This window comes from Ziziphus jujuba, chromosome 10 (genome assembly GCF_031755915.1).
Source record: "Ziziphus jujuba cultivar Dongzao chromosome 10, ASM3175591v1".
Taxonomy (NCBI): domain Eukaryota; kingdom Viridiplantae; phylum Streptophyta; class Magnoliopsida; order Rosales; family Rhamnaceae; genus Ziziphus; species Ziziphus jujuba.
The window spans coordinates 28,493,584-28,513,797 of NC_083388.1; the positions used below are offsets into that span (position 1 = coordinate 28,493,584).

At 35.9% G+C, this 20,214-nt stretch overlaps 3 protein-coding genes and 1 long non-coding RNA gene across 4 annotated transcripts; 2 read left to right on the forward strand and 2 right to left on the reverse strand.

Annotated features, from left to right (window-relative positions):
• The first annotated feature begins 1,819 nt into the window (after positions 1–1,819).
• On the forward strand, positions 1,820–4,013 carry LOC132799736 (uncharacterized). Its single transcript, XM_060812202.1, has 7 exons — positions 1,820–1,848; positions 2,063–2,251; positions 2,591–2,699; positions 2,886–3,231; positions 3,429–3,503; positions 3,590–3,676; positions 3,955–4,013. Exons 1-7 carry the CDS (start codon positions 1,820–1,822, stop codon positions 4,011–4,013), a joined length of 894 nt encoding a protein of 297 aa, XP_060668185.1.
• Positions 4,014–5,259: 1,246 nt separating this feature from the next.
• Positions 5,260–6,643, forward strand: LOC125421139 (uncharacterized). The gene is made up of 2 exons (XR_009634547.1): positions 5,260–5,603; positions 6,510–6,643. It is a non-coding gene; the product is annotated as an uncharacterized LOC125421139 (long non-coding RNA).
• A 5,980-nt stretch (positions 6,644–12,623) lies between these two features.
• Positions 12,624–15,422, reverse strand: LOC107412650 (G-type lectin S-receptor-like serine/threonine-protein kinase RLK1). Its single transcript, XM_060812033.1, has 2 exons — positions 15,234–15,422; positions 12,624–15,127 (listed from the first exon to the last, which is right to left on the reverse strand). The coding sequence occupies exons 1-2, from the start codon at positions 15,262–15,264 to the stop codon at positions 12,732–12,734; spliced, it is 2,427 nt and encodes an 808-aa protein (XP_060668016.1). The 5' UTR covers positions 15,265–15,422; the 3' UTR covers positions 12,624–12,731.
• A 494-nt stretch (positions 15,423–15,916) lies between these two features.
• LOC107412673 (G-type lectin S-receptor-like serine/threonine-protein kinase RLK1) lies at positions 15,917–18,824 on the reverse strand (the record flags this gene model as incomplete). The annotated part of the gene is made up of 1 exon (XM_016020487.4): positions 15,917–18,824. A coding segment is annotated over one exon (2,562 nt), but the record flags the coding sequence as incomplete, so codon positions are not given.
• Positions 18,825–20,214: the final 1,390 nt, after the last annotated feature.

The following is a 20,214-nucleotide window of genomic DNA, read 5'->3' on the forward strand; positions in this document are numbered from 1 at the left end:
GGAAGATTTTGGACCGAGCTCTTCAAACTTCTTGGTTTGGATTTAAACTTCTCCACTAGCTTCCACCCATAAAGTGATGGGCAAACGGAGCGCACTAATGCCTTATTGGAGCTCTACTTGAGGCATTATGTGAGTGCCAACCAAAGAGATTGGGCTAAGTTACTGGATGTGGCTCAATTCTCCTACAACCTACAACGGAGTGAATAAACTAATAGGAGTCCATTCGAGATCGTGATGGGGAAACAACCCATGACTCCTAATGCCCTAGCCCTAAGCTATGGAGGCAAAAGCCCTACTGCCTACAGGTTTGCCAAGTCTTAGGAGGAACAAGCCGATTTAGCTAGAGCATACTTGGACAAGGCATCTAAAAAGATGAAGAAGTGGGCAGATACCAAGAGAAGGCATGTAGCATTCGAAGAAGGGGAGTTGGTCATGGTAAAGCTACTGCCCCAACAATTCAAGGCTCTACAGAAGGTACATAAGGGGTTGGTTCGACGCTATGAAGGACCATTTCCTATTGTGAGGAAGGTGGGTAAGGTTTCCTATCAACTACAACTTCCTCCTAAGTTGAAGATTCATCCTGTTTTCCATGTGAGTGTCTTGAAGCCTTACCATCAAGACATGGAAGACCCTAGTCGTGGGGAATCAAAGAGGGCACCTACGGCGGTTGTGACATCGTTTGATAAGGACGTAGAGGCTATACTTGTAGATCGGGTCATACGATGTAGAGGAGTGCCTAACTATACGGAGTACCTAGTGAAGTGGAAGAACCTACCGGATAGTGAAGCTAGTTGGGAGCATGAAGAGGCTTTATGGCAATTTAGAGACCACATTCGGAGGTTCAAGGAAGAAGACACGACGAGCGTGTCGCGAGATTAGGTGGGGGAGGGTGTCACGTCCCGTCCAGAAGAGGTGAAAACCTTGAGGTTTGGCTGGAACGTTCTACACTCTCCATGAGGATTCAAGAGAGGCCCGGATTATTCTAGAAGATTCAAGAGAAACCTAGACTAATATAGATGAGAATCAGTCTAGAATACTCCATGTAAATATCTTGTACATAACCCTAGAATAATCTAGAACCCTAACTAGATAGGTGACATGTGTACATATCTAGAACCTTGTATTTGTGTGATACATGCCAAGCCTTCCATATAAAAGGTTGGATTCTTATTTGTAACACATCCAAGAATTCTAGCAATACAAGTATTCTCCACATTCTCTCAAACTCTTCTACTTCCTATTCTCTTACTCTTAGCTTCCGCATCGTGATAGCTTGTGAGCAAGGCTTACTTAGCAAAGGAGGTGCTAAGTGCCGCACGGGAGTGTTGGAAAAGTTAGGCCCGTGACACAAGACTTTGAAAAAATTAGGGGAATTTGGTTCGATACCCTTATTTTAAACACCTTAATGTGAAATACCCTCCCTCTTTTAAATCTTTTTTATCTACCCACCCTCTTTTCATTATTCCAACCTTACCCTTACTCTATAAACCATGTACAATTTCTTTCTCACTCTTATCAATATCCCACCTACCACATTTCATATCCAATTTCTCTCTTTCTTTCTTTCTTCTCATAGTGCTTTCTGATGTTGGATTCGAAGGGCAATCTTGAAGCTGTGGAAGGAGGTTTTATGCTTAATTTCAGGCATCCAAATGGTAGACCATAGCACACACGACATTGATTCTGAAGCAGTGGAGAGAGAGAGAGAGAGAGAGAGAGTTGCAGGGAGCTTTTGTGTGATTAGTTTGCTGATTTCTTTCTTTGACCATAGACTTGGAATCGAATTAAGAAATCACTCGGACCGCTGAGTTCATTAGCAATGGCGGCTTCACCAGAGTCGCTTTACAGGTGATTACTCCTCTTTGATTCTCGTGTCTTTTTCTTTTTTTTTTCTTTGGAAAAACTAAAACATATGAAGTAGCAGAAATAGATTATTTTGAGCTGCCTTTTTACTAAGTTTTTAGGGCGATTATGTTTTGGTTTGTGAATAGAACTAAACTAACCAAGTTTGTAAAATTCATTTCCCATATGAGCTCCTAAATGAGTTAGTGATAGTTGGGAGTGTTTTGCTGGACAAGCTTTGGTGTCTACGAGAATCTCAATCCGATAGAGACTGGAATGGCAACGTAAAATATGTATCTTTGTTTATGATGGCCGACACAATGTACAGTAGCTGTTGCATGGATGAGGATGGAGCATCGCACATCAATGCTGATTATGTCGTGCACTACGGGCACGCATGCTTCAGCTCGTGAGTTCTCGTTAATAATACCTTTACTAAAGCCTTTTTTTTTTCCAAACTATATTATAGGATTGTTTGTTTTAAAGCCGAAAAAAAAAAAAACAATGAGTTTTTGTACCAAACTCATAAGACATTATTCTGAGAAATTTTGTCTTAGCTGTAAATTGTTGTGTCTCAATCTGTTTGCGATCTTTTTTGGCATCAGGATTAGGTTTTGAAGCCAATGAAGCTTCTTCTTCTTTTTTTACCTTTTGAACTTAAAAAGTGGTTATTTTGTTTCTGTATATTATGCAACAATTAATTTTAGTTTCATAGTTTCAAAAGCCTCTTCTTTTTCATTATTGGAAGGACTACAACTCTTCCAGCATTCTTTGTTTTTGGAAAAGCTTCAACTGGTGTGTCCAATTGTGTAAAAAATTTATCAGATCATGCTATGAGAAATGGCAAACCTGTCCTGGTAAAGTGGTTTACTAGAGAATTATTATTATGAACTTCTATGCTTTACTAAATTTGCAATAAGCATGCTTTTTTTTTTTTTCACCTTTAGGAGGATTTCGTACTGAGATCATGTCGTTTCACATGTAGCCAAAACAAATTATCTCAGCTATCCAATCTCAACAAAGTTCATTCAATCTAAATGCAGGTCCCCTTTAGGCTAGAATATGCACATTTGATACAGCATATAAGAGATGAAATGGTAGAAGCATGTATGAGTAGCTCTAGATTAGAAATCCAATTTGCTGAAACTATGTCTTTGGACATGAATCCATCAAAATCTCATAAGATCTCCAATGGGAGCTTGGAAGCAGCTAATGTCTTCTCTGATGATAAATGTATCAGGACAGTAGTTGGTAATAGATATACCATTGGAGGCTTGGTCTGGGAATTACATGAGGAAAACAAAATGGAGGACTACTTGTTTTTTTGGATTGGTTGTGGAAATGCTGCATTTGCAAGTGTTGTACTGACGTTAAATGGTTGTGAAATAGGTATACATATAAGTTACCTGGTTTTGTATGAAATTTATTGTGTCTGCATGTAATATTGCTTAAGATATTTATTGTGTTATTAAGTTTACTTTTCCTTTTGCCAAATTCTTCTAGTATATGCAAGTCCTTGTGCTAGTTCTCTCTCTCTTTCTCTAAATTAATAAATCTTTCTTTAATTATGGTATTACTGGTTTTAATCAAATATGATGCAAAGTCAAATTGCATGGTGACAGACTTATCTCAACAAAGAAGAAATCTTAAGCATAGGTATGGTCTCAAATAATGGTACTCTCTTTTCTCCTTTCTAAAACTCCACTCCCCTACTTGTATTAATGTACAATTTGTTTTACTAAAAAAGTGATGATGTTTGTACAGATGTTACCTGGTCAAGAGAAGGCAAAGGATGTGAACATTATTGGTTTTCTAGTTGGAACTCTTGGTGTAGGTGTGTTCCTGTAGGCTCCTTTAATATTTCTCCTGTAGTAATTTACTCTGCATTTTTCATCTTTAGATAAGGCATGGCTTTTCACTGTGTTGGGATTCTAGTAAATTTTTATGGATCTTATCATGCACAGCTTGCTAAAAGAAAACTTTATTGAATGATTTATTTTTTCCCAATTCGTAGTAATTTTTTTGACATACATTATTTATTTATTTGTTTTTATAATTTCCACCATCATAAGTTTAGCATATGTATGTATAATTCCACAACTATTGATGCAGCTGGTTACCTACACATGATTAATCTGCAAAATGATGGTTTGGTTATTGATTATATATGAATTTATTGTTCATAAACTCATCAAATTTTTTGGACGTCATTTGGTTTGGAAGTGGTGAAAAGATAAGAATCTTTTATGGGATTTATATTACAATTATTTAATTTTCTTTTTCTTTTGTCATTTTTAATATCCATATGTCAATTAGTCCATTTGAGTGTCTTGTAAAAGCTAATTTATTCCATAAGACCCCTACTTTAATGGATTTCTAAAGGTATATGTGGAGAATAAAATATTTTTCTATATGTGGAGAATATAAGATATTTTTCTTTCCATCGTTTGGTCAAGAGGCTCAAGCTAATATTACCAAGAAGTTCATATTCTAAAATGAGATTGAAATGTAAACATAATAGAAATTTTAACTTTTTCATGAAAACGTGTTAGGAATTGTTTTCTCTTTCTTTATCCTTTTTTTTAATAAAATTCAAACTCCAAGCATGGCAATAAGTTGGGGAAATTGTTTTGTTATTCAATATTAATGTGATGGTTAATAATGCTCCTAACAAACAACAACTTCCTCAAGACAGTTTATTTCCACATATAATTATCAATGTTAGAATAAGAAGACAAGATCAAAATTTGAATCTTATATGTATATAAGCTGAAACTTCATGGAGAAATTTCCAAATTATCGTTGCTTTCCTTTGCCACCTTTGCGAAAAAAAGAAGCACACTTGAATGCCTTCTATTATATAGATTCTACAGTTTTATGTCCTCATAAATTACGTGCTGTAGAAACGATTCCAAATTATGATCCATGTAGAGAGGTAACTATCCATCCAATGCCATATTTCCTTTCAAATTCTTATTAACACAAAAGGGTCCTTATAGAAATGAAAGAGAAAGAAATAAATTTTGAAGTATTTTTAAAGGTTCCCTACGTGCATAAATTGTACGTAACAAACTTTTGCTACTTTGTGAGTGTGTGAGAGTGAAGGTTGAAAGTATATATAATGTGCGTACAATATGAAATATATTAATGTATTGGCATAGCATTTCTGGACTTGAATTTGTTGGATAAGTTTTAGGAAAAAAGTTTATTGTGATATGCAGCCTCTATGTGAGCTTTTGTTTCCACGAAGAGCATCTGTTTTCTTGGAAATTATATACTTGCTATTACTTAAATTTTCAATGACATGCAAATAGCTTCTTGATTCATGCTATACGGTTAATAGTTCAATGCACTTGACAAGCTGCAAAAATATCTCTCGAAACTCACTTGCTTATGAAGATAATCCAAATGGTTGGACAGCTTTCTATTTTCAATTGATGCGTGCAGAATACCCTCACCTCAATGGCATGAAGAAATTGCTTAAATTTTTGCTAGGATATGAAAATTGACGTAATTTTTTGTAACATTGTCTCTTTTTTATTGTGTCATTTTGATCTTCTAATAATGCTCTAAATTGTCAAACCACTTGAATATTTTATATTTTAATTTAAAGCTTTTTTTTTTAATGAAATTTATGATTTTCAATTGAACACTTCATACATGAAACATGTAAAACTGAGTCTTTAGATCCAAAAACAACTATTCTTGTACTTGAAGACAGATATGGACTTCATGCAATTGATACATTGGACCCTGACATGGTAAGGCCTAAATTCTTGTCTTTAAATTTATTTAAGTTCTTATATTATGAAGCTAATTTTTGCGTTTATTTTGCTACTTGTATGAATTTTTTTAACGAGAAACTTCCAGATTTCTTTTGCAGATATTTCTTACTATCCTAGTTTTGGAGGATTACCTACATCCTTCTAGAATCCCAAACCTGTTGTTGATATCCTCAACAATTCCTTCCTTCTATCTTGCCAGTTTTGGTGTTTGTGTTGTTCAAAGTGTAATCTGAAATATTTATTCCAGTTAAGCTCAAATAACCAATTCTAATGGCATCTTATGGAGTATATGTAGGCAACATTAGGACTTTTTATATTATAATGAGCAGCCCATCCTATCAAGTGGCATCTTTAACAATGTATTTATTTGCATGCTTTTACTAGTTGGTTTATGCAGACAAGTTTCACTTTGAACTATATGTCTCTCACAATAACTTCATGTAAGATTCTCTAATAAAAATTTTCAATCTTTCACACTTAACATGGTAATGTTGCCAACCTGTTAACCTCACTAGTATATGTAGGAAATTGATAATAAAGCTCTGCCTCCTAGAGTTGATTACTTTACATTTTGAAAGGTAGAAGATGTGGTTAGCTCTTAGCAACATGCTAGAAAAGGGTTTTGTCTTAGGCAAAATTGCAATCAACAAAGCAAACAACTTTGATGACAGACACCTATTGTCTTCAACATGTTGCCTTCTTTTGATTAAAACAGAAAAAAAAAAAGTTCACTGAAAAAATAAGTTATGGTGGTTGAAGTGGATCAGAAATTTTAGGTGTTCAAACAAGTTCCCTAATGTGTGTTTCGTGTAACAAAAGTTACTAGTGCAGGTTTTGCCTTAATGAAGAATGTTTTATTTTCTGGAGCTTCTTGGGTTGTAGGTGCTTTAAATAAGATTGTGAAACCAGCCAGAAGATTGAGGAGAACGTAGGAAAGTGATTGAATAGGAACAAAAAGAAGAAAAATGGCATAAAACTATGCTCAAGCTTATCCATCCGAGTCTACACCAAACAAGGATCAGCCATCTAAGGATGAACCTGCTCAAGGTTTGATGCTGAGATATGGTCCTGTAAAGTAAATACTTTTTAGCATTTGTATTCTGTTCTATTTAGAAGTGGCCCTTTTCTAGGCCATTGGGTGATTGATGAGAGTTCATCTATGCCTTTGTATGTGACAATTTCCTATAATTTACTGATATTTATGGAGCTATCTATTTCTTTTTTCATACATTCTCAAATGGTGACTTGCAAGTGATATAATTTTGTTTTTATAATTTCGAACCTTTAATTTTTTTCTTCTCTTATTGCTTGTTATGCTTTCGCACCGCCGCATTGTGCAATGGATTTATGCTGTTTTTATTATTGTGTTTTTTTATCTTTTGACTGATTGCTTCACAATGTTTGTACTCTTGGAATGTATGTCAAGTTATGAGTTGTGAAATGGAAGTTCAGCCAACATAATGAATACTCAGGATACCGCAATTATATTTTAGGTTAGAGATGTGCAACATAACGTTAGTTGGATGTCGAAGTCACAAACGTACGATCTACATTGAAAATTTATTAAAATACACATCAACAACATATTTCTTCCTAAACCAACTTATGTAATCCGGGCCAAATAAAACGTCCTCTTCACTGCTTCTGTACTCGATGAACTTCAAAGCAAAGACATGACAATCACCCCTGCAGAATTACATTTAATGAAATGGCATCAAATATGTTGATAACGAATACCAACCATGTGTATTTCCACATGTAAGCACAATAACAAAGCATCAATAAAAGTTACTTTCAAATGACAACACATTCATACTCATTATTTTGGCGGGGTGCATCTTTTATCATAGTCATCCTGAATGGATCTAAACTGGGAAGCATGTCCGAATTCTTATCGTAATACTCCCCAAACACCACAATTCCATCCGACAGCTTCAATAATGTATGTTTCCATCAAGAACATGCTAAATCTAGCTTTATTAATGATAACCGTTGACAAAATAAGAGAAAAAAAGACATTAAGAAATGAAAACATTTAAATAGTATTTATCCGAAACCAAATAAGAGAGAAACAAACCTTAAGAAGTGAAAACATTTAAAAAAAATGAATACGGATGGTGCATTGGTAATTACCAATGTCGACGGTTTCATTGGTAATTATCGAAGGGCCTTCGGTAATTACAGTTGATAAATTTTTTGACTCCCACAAGTCCCCTAATGTGTGTTCGTGCAACAACATGCAAAATATGCATTCATCAACGATCCTAAATAGAAAAATCCCCATAAAGTTCGGAAAAAGTTTTAAAATTGCCAAAAAAATTTGATCACTGTAGGGCCTTCGGTAATTACCGATGAAACCATCGGTAATCAAATTGAACTTGCTGGAAAAATTACCGGAGGTTTCATCGGTAATTATGGAAGGGCCTTCGGTAATTACAGTTGATAAATTTTTTGAATCCCACAAGTTCCCTAATGTGTGTTTCATGTAACAACATGCAAAATATACATTCATCAATGATCCTAAACAGCAAAATCCCATAAAGTTCGGAAAAAGTTCTAAAATTGCCAAAAAAATTTGATTACCGTAGGGCCTTCGGTAATTACCGATGAAACCATCGGTAATCAAATTTCCCTTGCTGGAACAATTACCGAAGGTTTCAACTGTAATTATCGAAGGCCTTCGGTAATTACAGTTGACAAAGTTTTTGACTCCCACAAGTCCCCTAATGTGTGTTTCGTGCAACACCATGCAAAATATACATTCATTAATGATCCTAAACAGCCAAATCCCCATAAAGTTCAGAAAAAGTTCTAAAATTGCCAAAAAAATTTGATTACCGTAGGGTATTCGGTAATTACCGATGAAACCATCGGTAATCAAATTTCCCTTGCTAGAACAATTACCGAAGGTTTCATCGATAATTATCGAAGGCCTTCGGTAATTACAGTTGACAAATTTTTTGAATCCCACAAGTCCCCTAATGTGTGTTTTGTGCAACAATATGCAAAATATACATTCATCAATGATCCTAAACAGCAAAATCCCCATAAAGTTCTGAAAAAGTTCTAAAATTGCCAAAAAAATTTGATTACCGTAAGGCCTACGGTAATTACCGATCAAACCATCGGTAATTAAATTGCCTTTATTGGAAAAATTACCGAATGTTTCTTTGGTAATTACAAAAGGGCCTTCGGTAATTACAGTTGACAAATTTTTTGACTCCCACAAGTCCCCTAATGTGTGTTTCGTGCAACAACATGCAAAATATAAGCTCATCAATGATTCTAAACAGCAAAATCCCCATAAAATTAGGAAAAAATTTTTAAAATTGCCAAAAAAAATTTGATTACTGTAGAGCCTTCGGTAATTACCAATTAAATCATCGGTAATCAAATTGCCCTTGCTGAAAAAATTACCGAAGGTTTCATCGGTAATTACTGAAGGGCCTTCAGTAATTACAGTTGACAAATTTTTTGACTCCCACAAGTCCCCTAATGTGTGTTTCGTGCAACAATATACAAAATATACATTCATCAATGATCCTAAATAGCAAAATCCCCATAAAGTTCGGAAACAGTTCTAAAATTGCCAAAAAAATTTAATTACTGTATGGCCTTCGGAATTACCGATGAAACCATCGACAATCAAATTGAATTTGCTGGAAAAATTACCAAAGGTTTCATCGGTAATTACCGAAGGGCATTTGGTAATTACAGTTGACAATTTTTTTGACTCCCACAAGTCTCCTAATGTGTGTTTCGTATAAGAACATGCAAAATATACATTCATCAATGATCTTAAACAGCAAAATCCCCATAAAGTTCGAAAAACTTCTAAAATTGCCAAAAAAATTTGATTACCATAGAGTCTTTGATAATTACCGATGAAACCATTGGTAATCAAATTGCCCTTGCTGGAAAAATTACCGAAGGTTTCATCGGTAATTACCGAAGGGCCTTCGATAATTACTGTTGACAAATTTTTTGACTCCCACAAGTCCCCTAATATGTGTTTCGTGCAACAACATGCAAAACATGGGCAGAATTTTTTTTTTTGTAAAAGAAATTATGGTGGAGTTTAATTTAAATGGTAAAGTTTCCTCTATTTTTTAGTATATGTCAACCTTAGATGATGAAGAAGAAATATGCGGACTTTTGTGTGTAGGAGGATAAATTTTATATAAACCATCTTAATATTTATTATAAATGATTTTTAATTGACAGATAAATTTTGAATATGATTTTTTTTTTATAAATATAGATTTAGATATGATTATGATAATATTAAAAAGGTGTAAATGATATTTTCCCGAAAATTGATCCAAAATAAATAAAATTTCTACGTCTGAACTGATCAGAGAACAAGAAATTGGTTCGTATGTGTAGTTTTTTGGATCAAATTACAGATGTATCTTAAAATGTATGGAGCCATTCTTCAGTTTTGATTTCAACATAATTTGCTCAATGAGTTTGTATAATAAGGAATTTTACATGAACATGACCCGTTATGCTTTCATTTAGCATTACCTCTTCAGTTAGTTTCAAAATATTTTTCAAATAGAAATTCAAAATCTGGACAAATATATGGCGATGGCAGGCCAATGAACAGGCAAGGCAAATATTAAAATCTATAAAATTTTCAAGACGCCCCTTGGACGCTGCAAGGGTTTCACTATCATCCTGATTATGAAACCAATAAAAACCAATAGGATAACAAGAACTGTGAAAAAATTAAGCATTCATCATAAAAATCAAACTTTCAAAACAGTATGTATAGTCTGTTAATATTCTATTATTCTGCGTGGATGGATAGCAAAACTTATAAACAGATGGTCAAACTCTATCCGTTACAAAGTGTAAAACACTACTACACGTACAGTTTAACTTGTACAACATAAATGCTAACCTAGAAGCCAATTGGAGCTGCTGATAGAATATAATGGTCATGCCAAGTTTACAACAATAGGCCTCACTTTTCTTCATCACTATCATTGTTGAAAACTGAGGCAACGGCTACTTTTGGCTTCTTTGTAGTAGCACCAAATGATTTCTGTATGGCAAGGACAATAATATTTTATGGACATAAAACTCATTGACAAAACTATTAGAGTTATACAGAATATTAAGATCCTTGAACTTATACCTTAGAAGTGCCACCTCTAGAAGAAAACCCAAATTTCAAAGACTTCCTTTGCTCCTGATCTGCGAGTAAAGAAGTACTTTTCACTTCACTCGAAAGTTTAGCAGACCCAGATTCTTCTTGCTGCTGTTGCTTGTGGGCATCAGCCCTAAATGATATTAGCGTTTAGTAGAATGGATACTGGGAAAGTAAAATAAAGATACCCAAGTCATTTCTCATTGTTTTAAGGTTAAAATGGATATTGAAGGGTAGAAAAAAAAAGATAGCAAATAAAGGGGTACCAATCGTTAAGCTCATTCTCATGAGAGCATTGGGCCAAATTTCCCAAAAAATTAACATTAAAATGTTCAACAAAATTTAAAAGTTGACCTTGATTTTGGGGGTCTTGTTTGAATTGCAAATGAACTTATGCCCTATGCTAGGCCGTGTTGTAAACTTACTTTCCTTGTCATGGACTATCTGTTGTTGCTGGGTTCAACAGCCCAATGTGAAGCTCACACACTTGACTTTGGACTCTTCACCCATGAACAATACAGAGATGCCTTACTATAACCACCTTGGCAAATAACGGATCTCAAAAATTAAATTAAAATCTATATATATATATATATATATTGGTAACAACTGAGCTGGAAGATGAAACTCTTTGAAATTAAACTGAAGCAAATTAATGTACATTCATAAGAAAGGCACTGGCAAATCAAATCAAGTTGAGGTAGGGCCTGGTGGAATTGAGACTTCAACGGTTCCTTTAAATCTTCTGTATGACTTTTTTCATGGTGGGTCTCTGTTCTGGGCTCCCTTACATACACCATATGCCAATCTTCACATACTTCTCCACCCTCTCCAAATCTTCCATTGCCTAATCATCATCCCTCACTAATTGCTCCAACGTCCTCTCTACATAGCGATCATATGCCCAATCAGAAAGCACTATTTGGTTGCGATCATATGCCTAATCAGAAAGCACTATTTGGTTCTCTTCCCCTATCTCTGGATCAAAAATTTTCCTCCTGCATGTAAATTCTAATAACAAAACGCCATAACTATAAAAAACCACCTTCACTGTTATTGACATATTTTTGAACCACTACGGAGCAACATACACTTTTGTTCCCCTTATTCCGGTTGTTATTCTACTCTGGTCTGTCTTCAACAACTTGGCTAATCCAAAATCTGAAATTTTTTGCTGTAAAAATTGTCGTCCAAAAGAATGTGTTGCTAGACAAGTTAGCCTTGTCCGGTTTACATATATAACAATTTGTCAGTTTATATATATTTTTTTCGGTTTTTTGTTTTATAATAAATATGTTTTTTCAGTTGCTTAATTGAATTGAGAGGCGCCTTAGTTAAAATAACAATACATGGTATTAGGTACGGATAAATGTGTATTTATTATTTATTATTTACCGTAAGTATAGGTATAGATAGATTGAATGGGCGATACTGGTGCTTCTTAATTAGGGATGATTGAGATTTGAGCGTCGACTTTATTTGAAAATTTGAAAATAAAAAAAAATTAAGAAATTATAATTAGTCAACTAAGTGGGATTGACTCTGTTCTTTCCCCAAAAAATAAAAAATAATAATAAAAATAAATAAATAAATAAAAATAGTTCTGAGTCTTTTAACGTGGGGAAATGGGCTTTTAACTATATAAGATCGTTCGAAATGATTTGGGATCCACTGAAAGCAGCCCAGTAAGCCAACTGTCATGATCTAGTTCGACCACAATAGGGCCTCTAACTTTGCAATTCAAATTACAGTTTCATTACAGTTACAGCCTTTATTCAGCCTAACCAAGAATAATTAGCCAAAAAATATTTAATTAAGAAAGCCAGAACTCCTTTTTCAAAAAAAAAAAAAAAAAAAAAAAAACAAAGAAGAGGAAAGCTAGAACTCCAAGAATTAATATGAGGAATGGGAAACGGAAAAAAATAATAATAATAAAAAAAATTACATGATCAATTAACGGATGTAAAGGAGCAAGGGCTTGGTGGAACTGAAACCTGAACAATTCCTTCAAGCATCAGCATAACCTTCTTCATGGTGGGTCTTATATTTGGGTCTTCTTGAAGGCACCAAATTGCAACTTTCACAAATCTCTCAACCCTTTTTATATCATTCATGGCTTCCATATCATCTTCAATCAGAGCATCTAATTTTCCATCCGCATAGCAATCATAGGCCCAATCTGTCAAAATTCCCCTTACACCCCCACCAATCTCCATATCTACATTTCTTCGACAACATATGATTTCCAGCAGTATTACACCAAAGCTGTACACATCAACCTTCACAGACACCTTGGCAGACCTGAACCAATCAGGCGCCACGTACCCTTTTGTTCCTCTGACATTGGTTTTTGTATGGCTCTGATCGAGAAGCAAAAGCTTTGCCAACCCAAAGTCAGAAATCCGAGCATTATAGTATTCGTCTAGCAGTATATTTTGAGGCTTTATGTCACAGTGGATGATCTGGGTGCTACATTCCTCGTGCAAGTAAACTAGCCCTCTGGCAATTCCATGAGCAATTTGAATTCTCTGTGTCCAACTTGGCTTGCAGTCTCCAAAGAGAAATCTTGCTAATGTGCCATTGCTCAAGAACTCGTATACCAACAGCCTATGTTGATTCTCTTCACAATATCCTATCAATCGGACAAGATTCTTGTGGTGTGTTTGGCCAATAACATTCACTTCAACTTTGAATTCTTTATGGCTGTCTTGAAACACTTTGTCCAACTTCTTGACAGCAACGAGTACCGAAGATTCCGTCTCCCCTTTGTAAACTATGCCACAAGAACCTCTCCCTAACTCTTCCTTGAACCCGTTTGTGGCCTCAGTCAGCTCCTTGTAGGTGAATTGCCGCAAGTTGCTTTCGACACAGGTTTCTCTAGGAGAGATTCCAAGGAGTTTCTTATTCTTCTTGTAGTTGAAGAATAAAATGGAACATATTGCTGCCACCAAAATCAAGTTGGCAAACGCAGAAGTGCCAAAGAGGGAGGACAACACAATGACCAAATTGTCCTGGTCTTTTGCATCTCTAGGTGGAGTAGTGCCAGGAGGACGTGGGATTTTGGAGGAGGAATTTCGTCCCACCTTAAGAAAAGCCATGAACTCGCTTAGCCCATCTCTTCCATTGGAAAGTGGTAACTTCTTCTTCCAACAGCTGTTGTTCCTGAAAATAGCCGCTCCACATAGGCACTCATGCAGGCAAGAATTTTGGCAACTCTGCTGATCATAAGGTGTAATTAACTCATAATCAGATGTTGGCCAATCAGTATTGGGTATCCTTTCGAGTGAATACTCCTCGAAGGGTGAATCACTAGCACAGTAGTTCGTTAAGAAGTCTGGTTTGCAGCCGCTGAACGCATCGGTTGGATCGAAAAAAGAATACCCTTTTGGGCATTTACAAGACGGCCTTCCATTACTTTGGATTGAGCAGATACTATTGTACCCGCATGGCCCAGTTCCCTTTTCTCCGCTAATTTTTTCGCATATATTATCGTCAGGAATGTATGCAATGGTATCCCAGGAGGAGGAGGGTTCTTTGGAGTGATAACTCAAGGTGAGAACTCCATCAAAATTGAGAGTTACTCTTCGATAATTGTCCGATGTTGAAATCGAACCTTCCGATAATATAATCTCTCTCTCTCGATTTCCTCTCAATACGTACAAGTCGCCTGATGTGTTATACACCACTCGTAAACCTCTATTAGACTGGTTTGCGTCGTCGTTGGTCCCACTAATATAATATGCATCGTAAGAATTTTTGCTAGGCAAATTTATGGTATTGAGCACGGCGTTACCATCCGGGAGCATACGGAGCACGAATCTTCCACTCGAGAAGTCGTTCTCGCCTTTTCTGGAAGTAAGATTTCCATCAATCTCCATGATTTGACCAGGCAACAATGTATCCATTGGATGCTCGAAGCTCTGCCAAAGGGGATTAGAATTCTCATCAAGGAGTTGAAAGTTTCCCGTGTCGTTCATCACCGCGTAGAACACCGATGAACCTGCAGCTATTTCTCCTGAAGTACTCCATAGTTGAGTACCTCGAGGGTCTTTGAGGACTAGGCCACGATCAGAATATAGCTCCAGTTTGGATCCTCTAGGCGCAGAATTATTCTCTCCATTTGCATACCAAACGAACGTGGTTTGTTGATTAGTTAGTTTGTAGTACCAAATGGCCAGCAAGAAGTTGCCATTTTCAAGTTGGTGAAACCCAAATGCAAAATCTTCAGAAGGGGAAAGCCACCGAGCATCATTGTCTCCTGCAGTTAGAGACAATCCCACATCTATGTTGGCATTGTTTTGAGCAACGACAGTGGAAAAGGGAAGTACGACAAGAAAGCTGCAGACTAGATATGGAAGAAAAGAGTTAGCCATTATCATTTCTAGCTACCTCGATCGATAAAACTCTCAAAGACAATGTACTAAAATAATATATATTGGAGATATAAGTACCTAATTGGTCTTTACCCAAAAGGTTATGCATGGAAGACTTGAAAGACTTTGACGAAATTACAGCTCAAAAATGCATTCAATTGGAAAATGCAGGCGTTGAAATGTCTAACCATGAGACAACGCTTCATATAGAATTTCTTGTTCTTATTTTTATGTACTTGTAGTATTCCGTTGACGAATTAATTTTAAAGATGCGTGTTGACTGGAACAACCAGTCAGCACAGCTTCATTGAATGATAGATGAATTGTACATCTGCTCCATGCTTTGATTATTAATATTAGATTAAAACTTCAAGGAAATTGGGTAATACTTGTTCGAAAATGACAAGATGACATGCATTTTGTCTTCTGTTTTAATTTCTTTGCTTAGAAAAAACTCAAACCTACCCTGCTGTAGGAAATTTACACATCATGCAATTTGGAATAGAATATATAACATTGCAAATTCTTAATTTTGAATTGGCTTTCATGCAAAAATCAGGATACACATACTCATAAAAGGTAAAGAATGCAGATCTATATAACTTAAAAAAAAAAGAAAAAAAAAACATTATATTTCAAATTGATGTTTTTGTAGTTATTTTGTGGCTAATGAAGTTTGTCTCTTAACCCCAAAAAAAAAAAAAAAAAAAACAAAAACAAAAACATAATAATAATAAAAATACATTTGTACATATACGAAGTAAAGAAAGAAAAGCTTTATTTGTTTAGTTATTTCCCTTTTACCTCCTATTCAAGGCCAAGATCTGGGTTGCACAAGCCATACGCCAATAACTTAACAGCCACAAGCCCTCAGCCAAACCACTTTGGAATTAAGAAAGAAACAAACTGTACTACTTTAATTCCTCCAACAGTACTTAAAAAAATATTTTATGCTGCTATATTTTACATACACAAAGTTGCACCTATTGAAAAGCTGCATCCGAATTGCATACTTTAAGCACAAAGTTGTCTTGGCTGTTTGCTCCTTACCAATCAACCAAAAAAAAAAAAAAAAGGTACAAATTTGTCTAAAGCACGGAAAATTAGTTACACTTCGTAAGATTGGATCTTTTGGGATGGGATGGTTGTGGATATGGAATATGGAAATGGGCATGGTGGATCAAGAACTTCAACAACTCCTTCAAGCATTTGTACAACCTTCTTCATGGTGGGCCTAAGGTTCGGGTTCTCTTGAATACACCAAAGAGCAACCATCACAAATGCCTTCAGCTTCTTCTTGTTCTCAATATGCTCATCACAATTCACCAGCATATCTAATGCACCTTCTTGGTAGCAATCATATGCCCAATCTGTCAATATCCCTTTCTCTTCCCCACTCTGATTCTCAGATTCTACACTTTTTCGACAGCAAATGATTTCTAAGAGTACAACTCCAAAGCCATACACATCCACTTTGGCTGTGATGGGCATGTTCCTGAACCATTCGGGGGCCACATACCCTTTTGTTCCTCTAATGGCAGTGTGGGTATGGCTCTGGTCCATCTTCAAAAGCTTTGACAATCCAAAATCCGATATCCGAGCCATGTTCTTTTCATCAAGAAGAATGTTCTGCGGCTTTATATCGCAGTGGATGATCTGGCTGCTGCATTCTTCGTGTAAATATAGGAGTCCTCTTGCAACCCCATAAGCAATTTCGACTCGTTGGTTCCAAGCGGGCTTGATTTCACCAAAAAGATATTTTGCCAAAGTTCCATTGCTCAAGTACTCGTAAACCAGCAGCCGATGTTGTCCCTCGTCGCAGTATCCAAGCAAACGGACCAGGTTCTTGTGATGTGTTTGACCAATGATGTTGACTTCGTTCTTGAACTCCCTCTCGGTATCCTCCACCACATAGTTGAGTTTCTTCACTGCTACAGCCAGACCAATGCCAGAGCCGATCTGTAAGAACCCTTTGTAAACAATTCCAAAAGCTCCCCTTCCCAGTTCTTCTTCGAACCCATTGGTGGCTTCTTCCAGTTCTTTGTAAGTGAAGCAACTCAAATTCACTTGGACAGTTTTACGTGGCGTGGTTTTGAGCTTCCTGCGGTAAATGAAGAAAAATCCAACAAAGATAGCGGCAAGCAATACAAAATTGATAAAAACAGAGCTGCCAAAAAGCACTGATCCAATGACGATCAGATTGTCATTATCCTTCTCCTTCTTCTGTGGATTATTCGGAGGAACTAGATGATCAGTGGAATTATCCTTGCGTACTTTGATAAAGGCCTGAGAGTTAAGACTGGTGTCCACTCTGCCATTGGCGAGAGGTATCTTCTTCTTCCAGCAAGTTCCGTCTCTGAAAATGGCAACAGCACACATGCAATCTTGAAGGCAAGTCTGATTGCACTTCTCTGCGGTGAAAGGCTTCAACATGGTGTAATCTGATAAAGGCCAGTCAGTGTTAATTAGCACCTCAACCTTATAAAGATCCTCTGAAATAGAATTACTAAGCTGATCTTCAGCACAGCCCTGTGGGAAATCTGGTTTGCAGTCCCCATAAATATCGCTGGGATCGAGCAGAGAGTATCCAGTTGGACAATGGCAAGTGGGTCTCCTATCTTCTTTGAGAGTGCAAATGCTGTTGTATCCACAAATACCAAGACCCGAATCTACAAGAAGATCTTGGCAAATATCTCCCGGTACAGACCAAAGAGTAGTCCAAGTGCCGCCGGAATTCCCAGCTTTTGGGTGAGAATACAGAGTAAAAATTCCATCATAATCAAGGGTGGCTCTTAAATAGTTGTCTTCTCCTCCTCCCTGCTCTTTGAGAACTTTTCTATCACCGTTCTCTCTCAGAACGTAAATGGCGCCTGACTGATTGAACACCAACCGGCTGCCCGGACTGACAGATGAATTAGAATCAGATGCAGCAGTATCGCTTTGATAATAGTAGGAATTGGGATTGTCCGTGGGCAAGTTGACGGTGTAGAGCTCAAGATTCCCATCTTGTCCCAAACTGAGCCGAAACCTTCCTTTTGAGTAGTTGGTAGCAGACTGTCGAGAATAAAGGACACCCCCTCTGACCATCGTCTGTGTAGGCAACATGGTATCAGTAGGAATCTCGAAACTCTGCCATAACCTGTCTGAATTGCTGCCTTGGAGAGCAAAGTTTCCGTCATCGCTCATATTTCCAGAGACGACAACCCCAGAAATAAGGTCAGAGCGCCATAGCTCTTGGCCTTGAGGATCGGTGAGAATTAGTCCTCCGTTAGCAGTGAGGTTGACTCTTGATCCCCTTGTCACCGGCCGACCTTCATTTGCGTGCCAAACGATGGTTTTGTCGGGAATTTTGTTGAACCATATGGAAAGCAAGAAGAGATCGTTTTGAAGGTGACGAAAACCGAATGCAAAGTCTCCAGAGGGAGAGAGCCATGATGAAGAGGAATTGAGGTGTAAAGCAGAGAGAGAAGCCCCGACGGGTACAGAGCCATTAGTTTGGGCAAAAACAGAAAGTAGTGGTAACAGAAGAAGAAATAAGGAAAACACAACAAGTGTACCAGGAGAAAACGCCATTGCCAGAGAGACAACCAAAATTTTAATAATTATAGTTCTCGATAACAGCCGCGGCTTGGTTTTTCTCAGAGGAAGAAGATGCTGTGTGGTGATGTTTTAGTCAATACTTGCCGAGGTCAATACCGGGTCCTCACTGTCAAGAAATAAGGCAATTCGGTTCCTATCACCTTGTACAATAATAAATAAGAAAATTATTTTTTTTTTTTAATTTTTTAAATGAAAGAAGATTATGGATATCCCTGCGCCAGGGAAGATATTTTTTTAGAATTTACAATCCCATGATTATTTTTTTTTTTTTTTTTTTTACAAATTAAATTAGAAAAAAGACGAGCTTTTCTTTTTTTTCCACTTTGACTGAAGACTAGTCTAAGTTTATAACGTACAAATTGGAGTTTATATATATATATATATATGTACATACATACACATACTTTGAATGTATTTTTATTTTATTTGACTGAACTTTCATAAGGGAAAAATATATGTTTCTTCTGCACCACTATATGACAATAAAGACCGTATAATTATAATTTATTGAGCTTTAAATCGGTTCTTTTATTTCCCAATATTATTCATTCCTTAATCCTTCTTACTTTCTATACATATATACTAATTAAATGCAAGAGAGTTTCCAACCTAAAGTAAGGGAAATTCCTAATGCGAAACCAATCTTATTACTGTTAAGATCAGTAACAATAGTTTATAAAATATATAACACGGTTTATAGATATGTAATATTTAATTATAAAATTAATAATATTTTAAATTTTGAAACGTTATTCATTTGATAATTTAATATTATTTGTTTATCAATATTTTAAATTTTGAAACCTTACTCATTTGATAATTTAATATTATTTGTTTATCAACCATCGTAAAATCAATTTCAACGAAGACACTCTAGTAAATAAGTGTGTTGATTAGTTAATGTTAGAATTTCTAATCCAGGCCTGCTGAAATAATATGTATATATATATATATATATATACATGTTTATATATATTATACACACATAATCTGCAAGTTTTCTTTCTTATTTGTACATGGTAGGTCCTTTTAATATTTAATTTTGAATAGTAATATCACTTATTTATTAATCTTCGAACTCGCAGGAGAAAGTGAAAGTTTAACGAAACAATTTCTTAATCGCATACATACTAAATATTATTCATCAGTTGCAAGGTGATTTTTTTTTTTTTTTTTTTTTGGGATAGTTAATCGGAAGGTGTCAAGGGCTTTGTATAATGATTGAATTAAATAAGTTTTCCTAAAGTATGTAAGATATCCAACGGTCATCTAGAAACTCAGTATTTAAAAATTGATGGTTACTGTTGAACGCAGTTGAAAATTACAGGCACAACAAACAATCAATATCATTTTTAGTAGATTAAATCGTAGGTCGGCAGTTTTGGCATTATACGTTTCATTAATCATGTAGGTATCCACGAACAAATTAAGTTACTGATTGTTTGGCAAAATTTGCCAC

Excerpts from the sequence above, each read along its gene's own strand:
- LOC107412650 (XM_060812033.1), bottom strand. The coding sequence starts at position 15,264 with ATGCATAACCTTTTGGGTAAAGACCAATTAG. Across the intron at positions 15,128-15,233 it reads TTTGGGTAAAGACCAATTAG|TCTGCAGCTTTCTTGTCGTA; the intron begins GTACTTATATCT and ends TTCCATATCTAG.
- LOC132799736 (XM_060812202.1), top strand. The coding sequence starts at position 1,820 with ATGGCGGCTTCACCAGAGTCGCTTTACAG. Across the intron at positions 2,700-2,885 it reads GAAATGGCAAACCTGTCCTG|GTCCCCTTTAGGCTAGAATA; the intron begins GTAAAGTGGTTT and ends ATCTAAATGCAG. Across the intron at positions 3,677-3,954 it reads AGTTGGAACTCTTGGTGTAG|CTGGTTACCTACACATGATT; the intron begins GTGTGTTCCTGT and ends CTATTGATGCAG.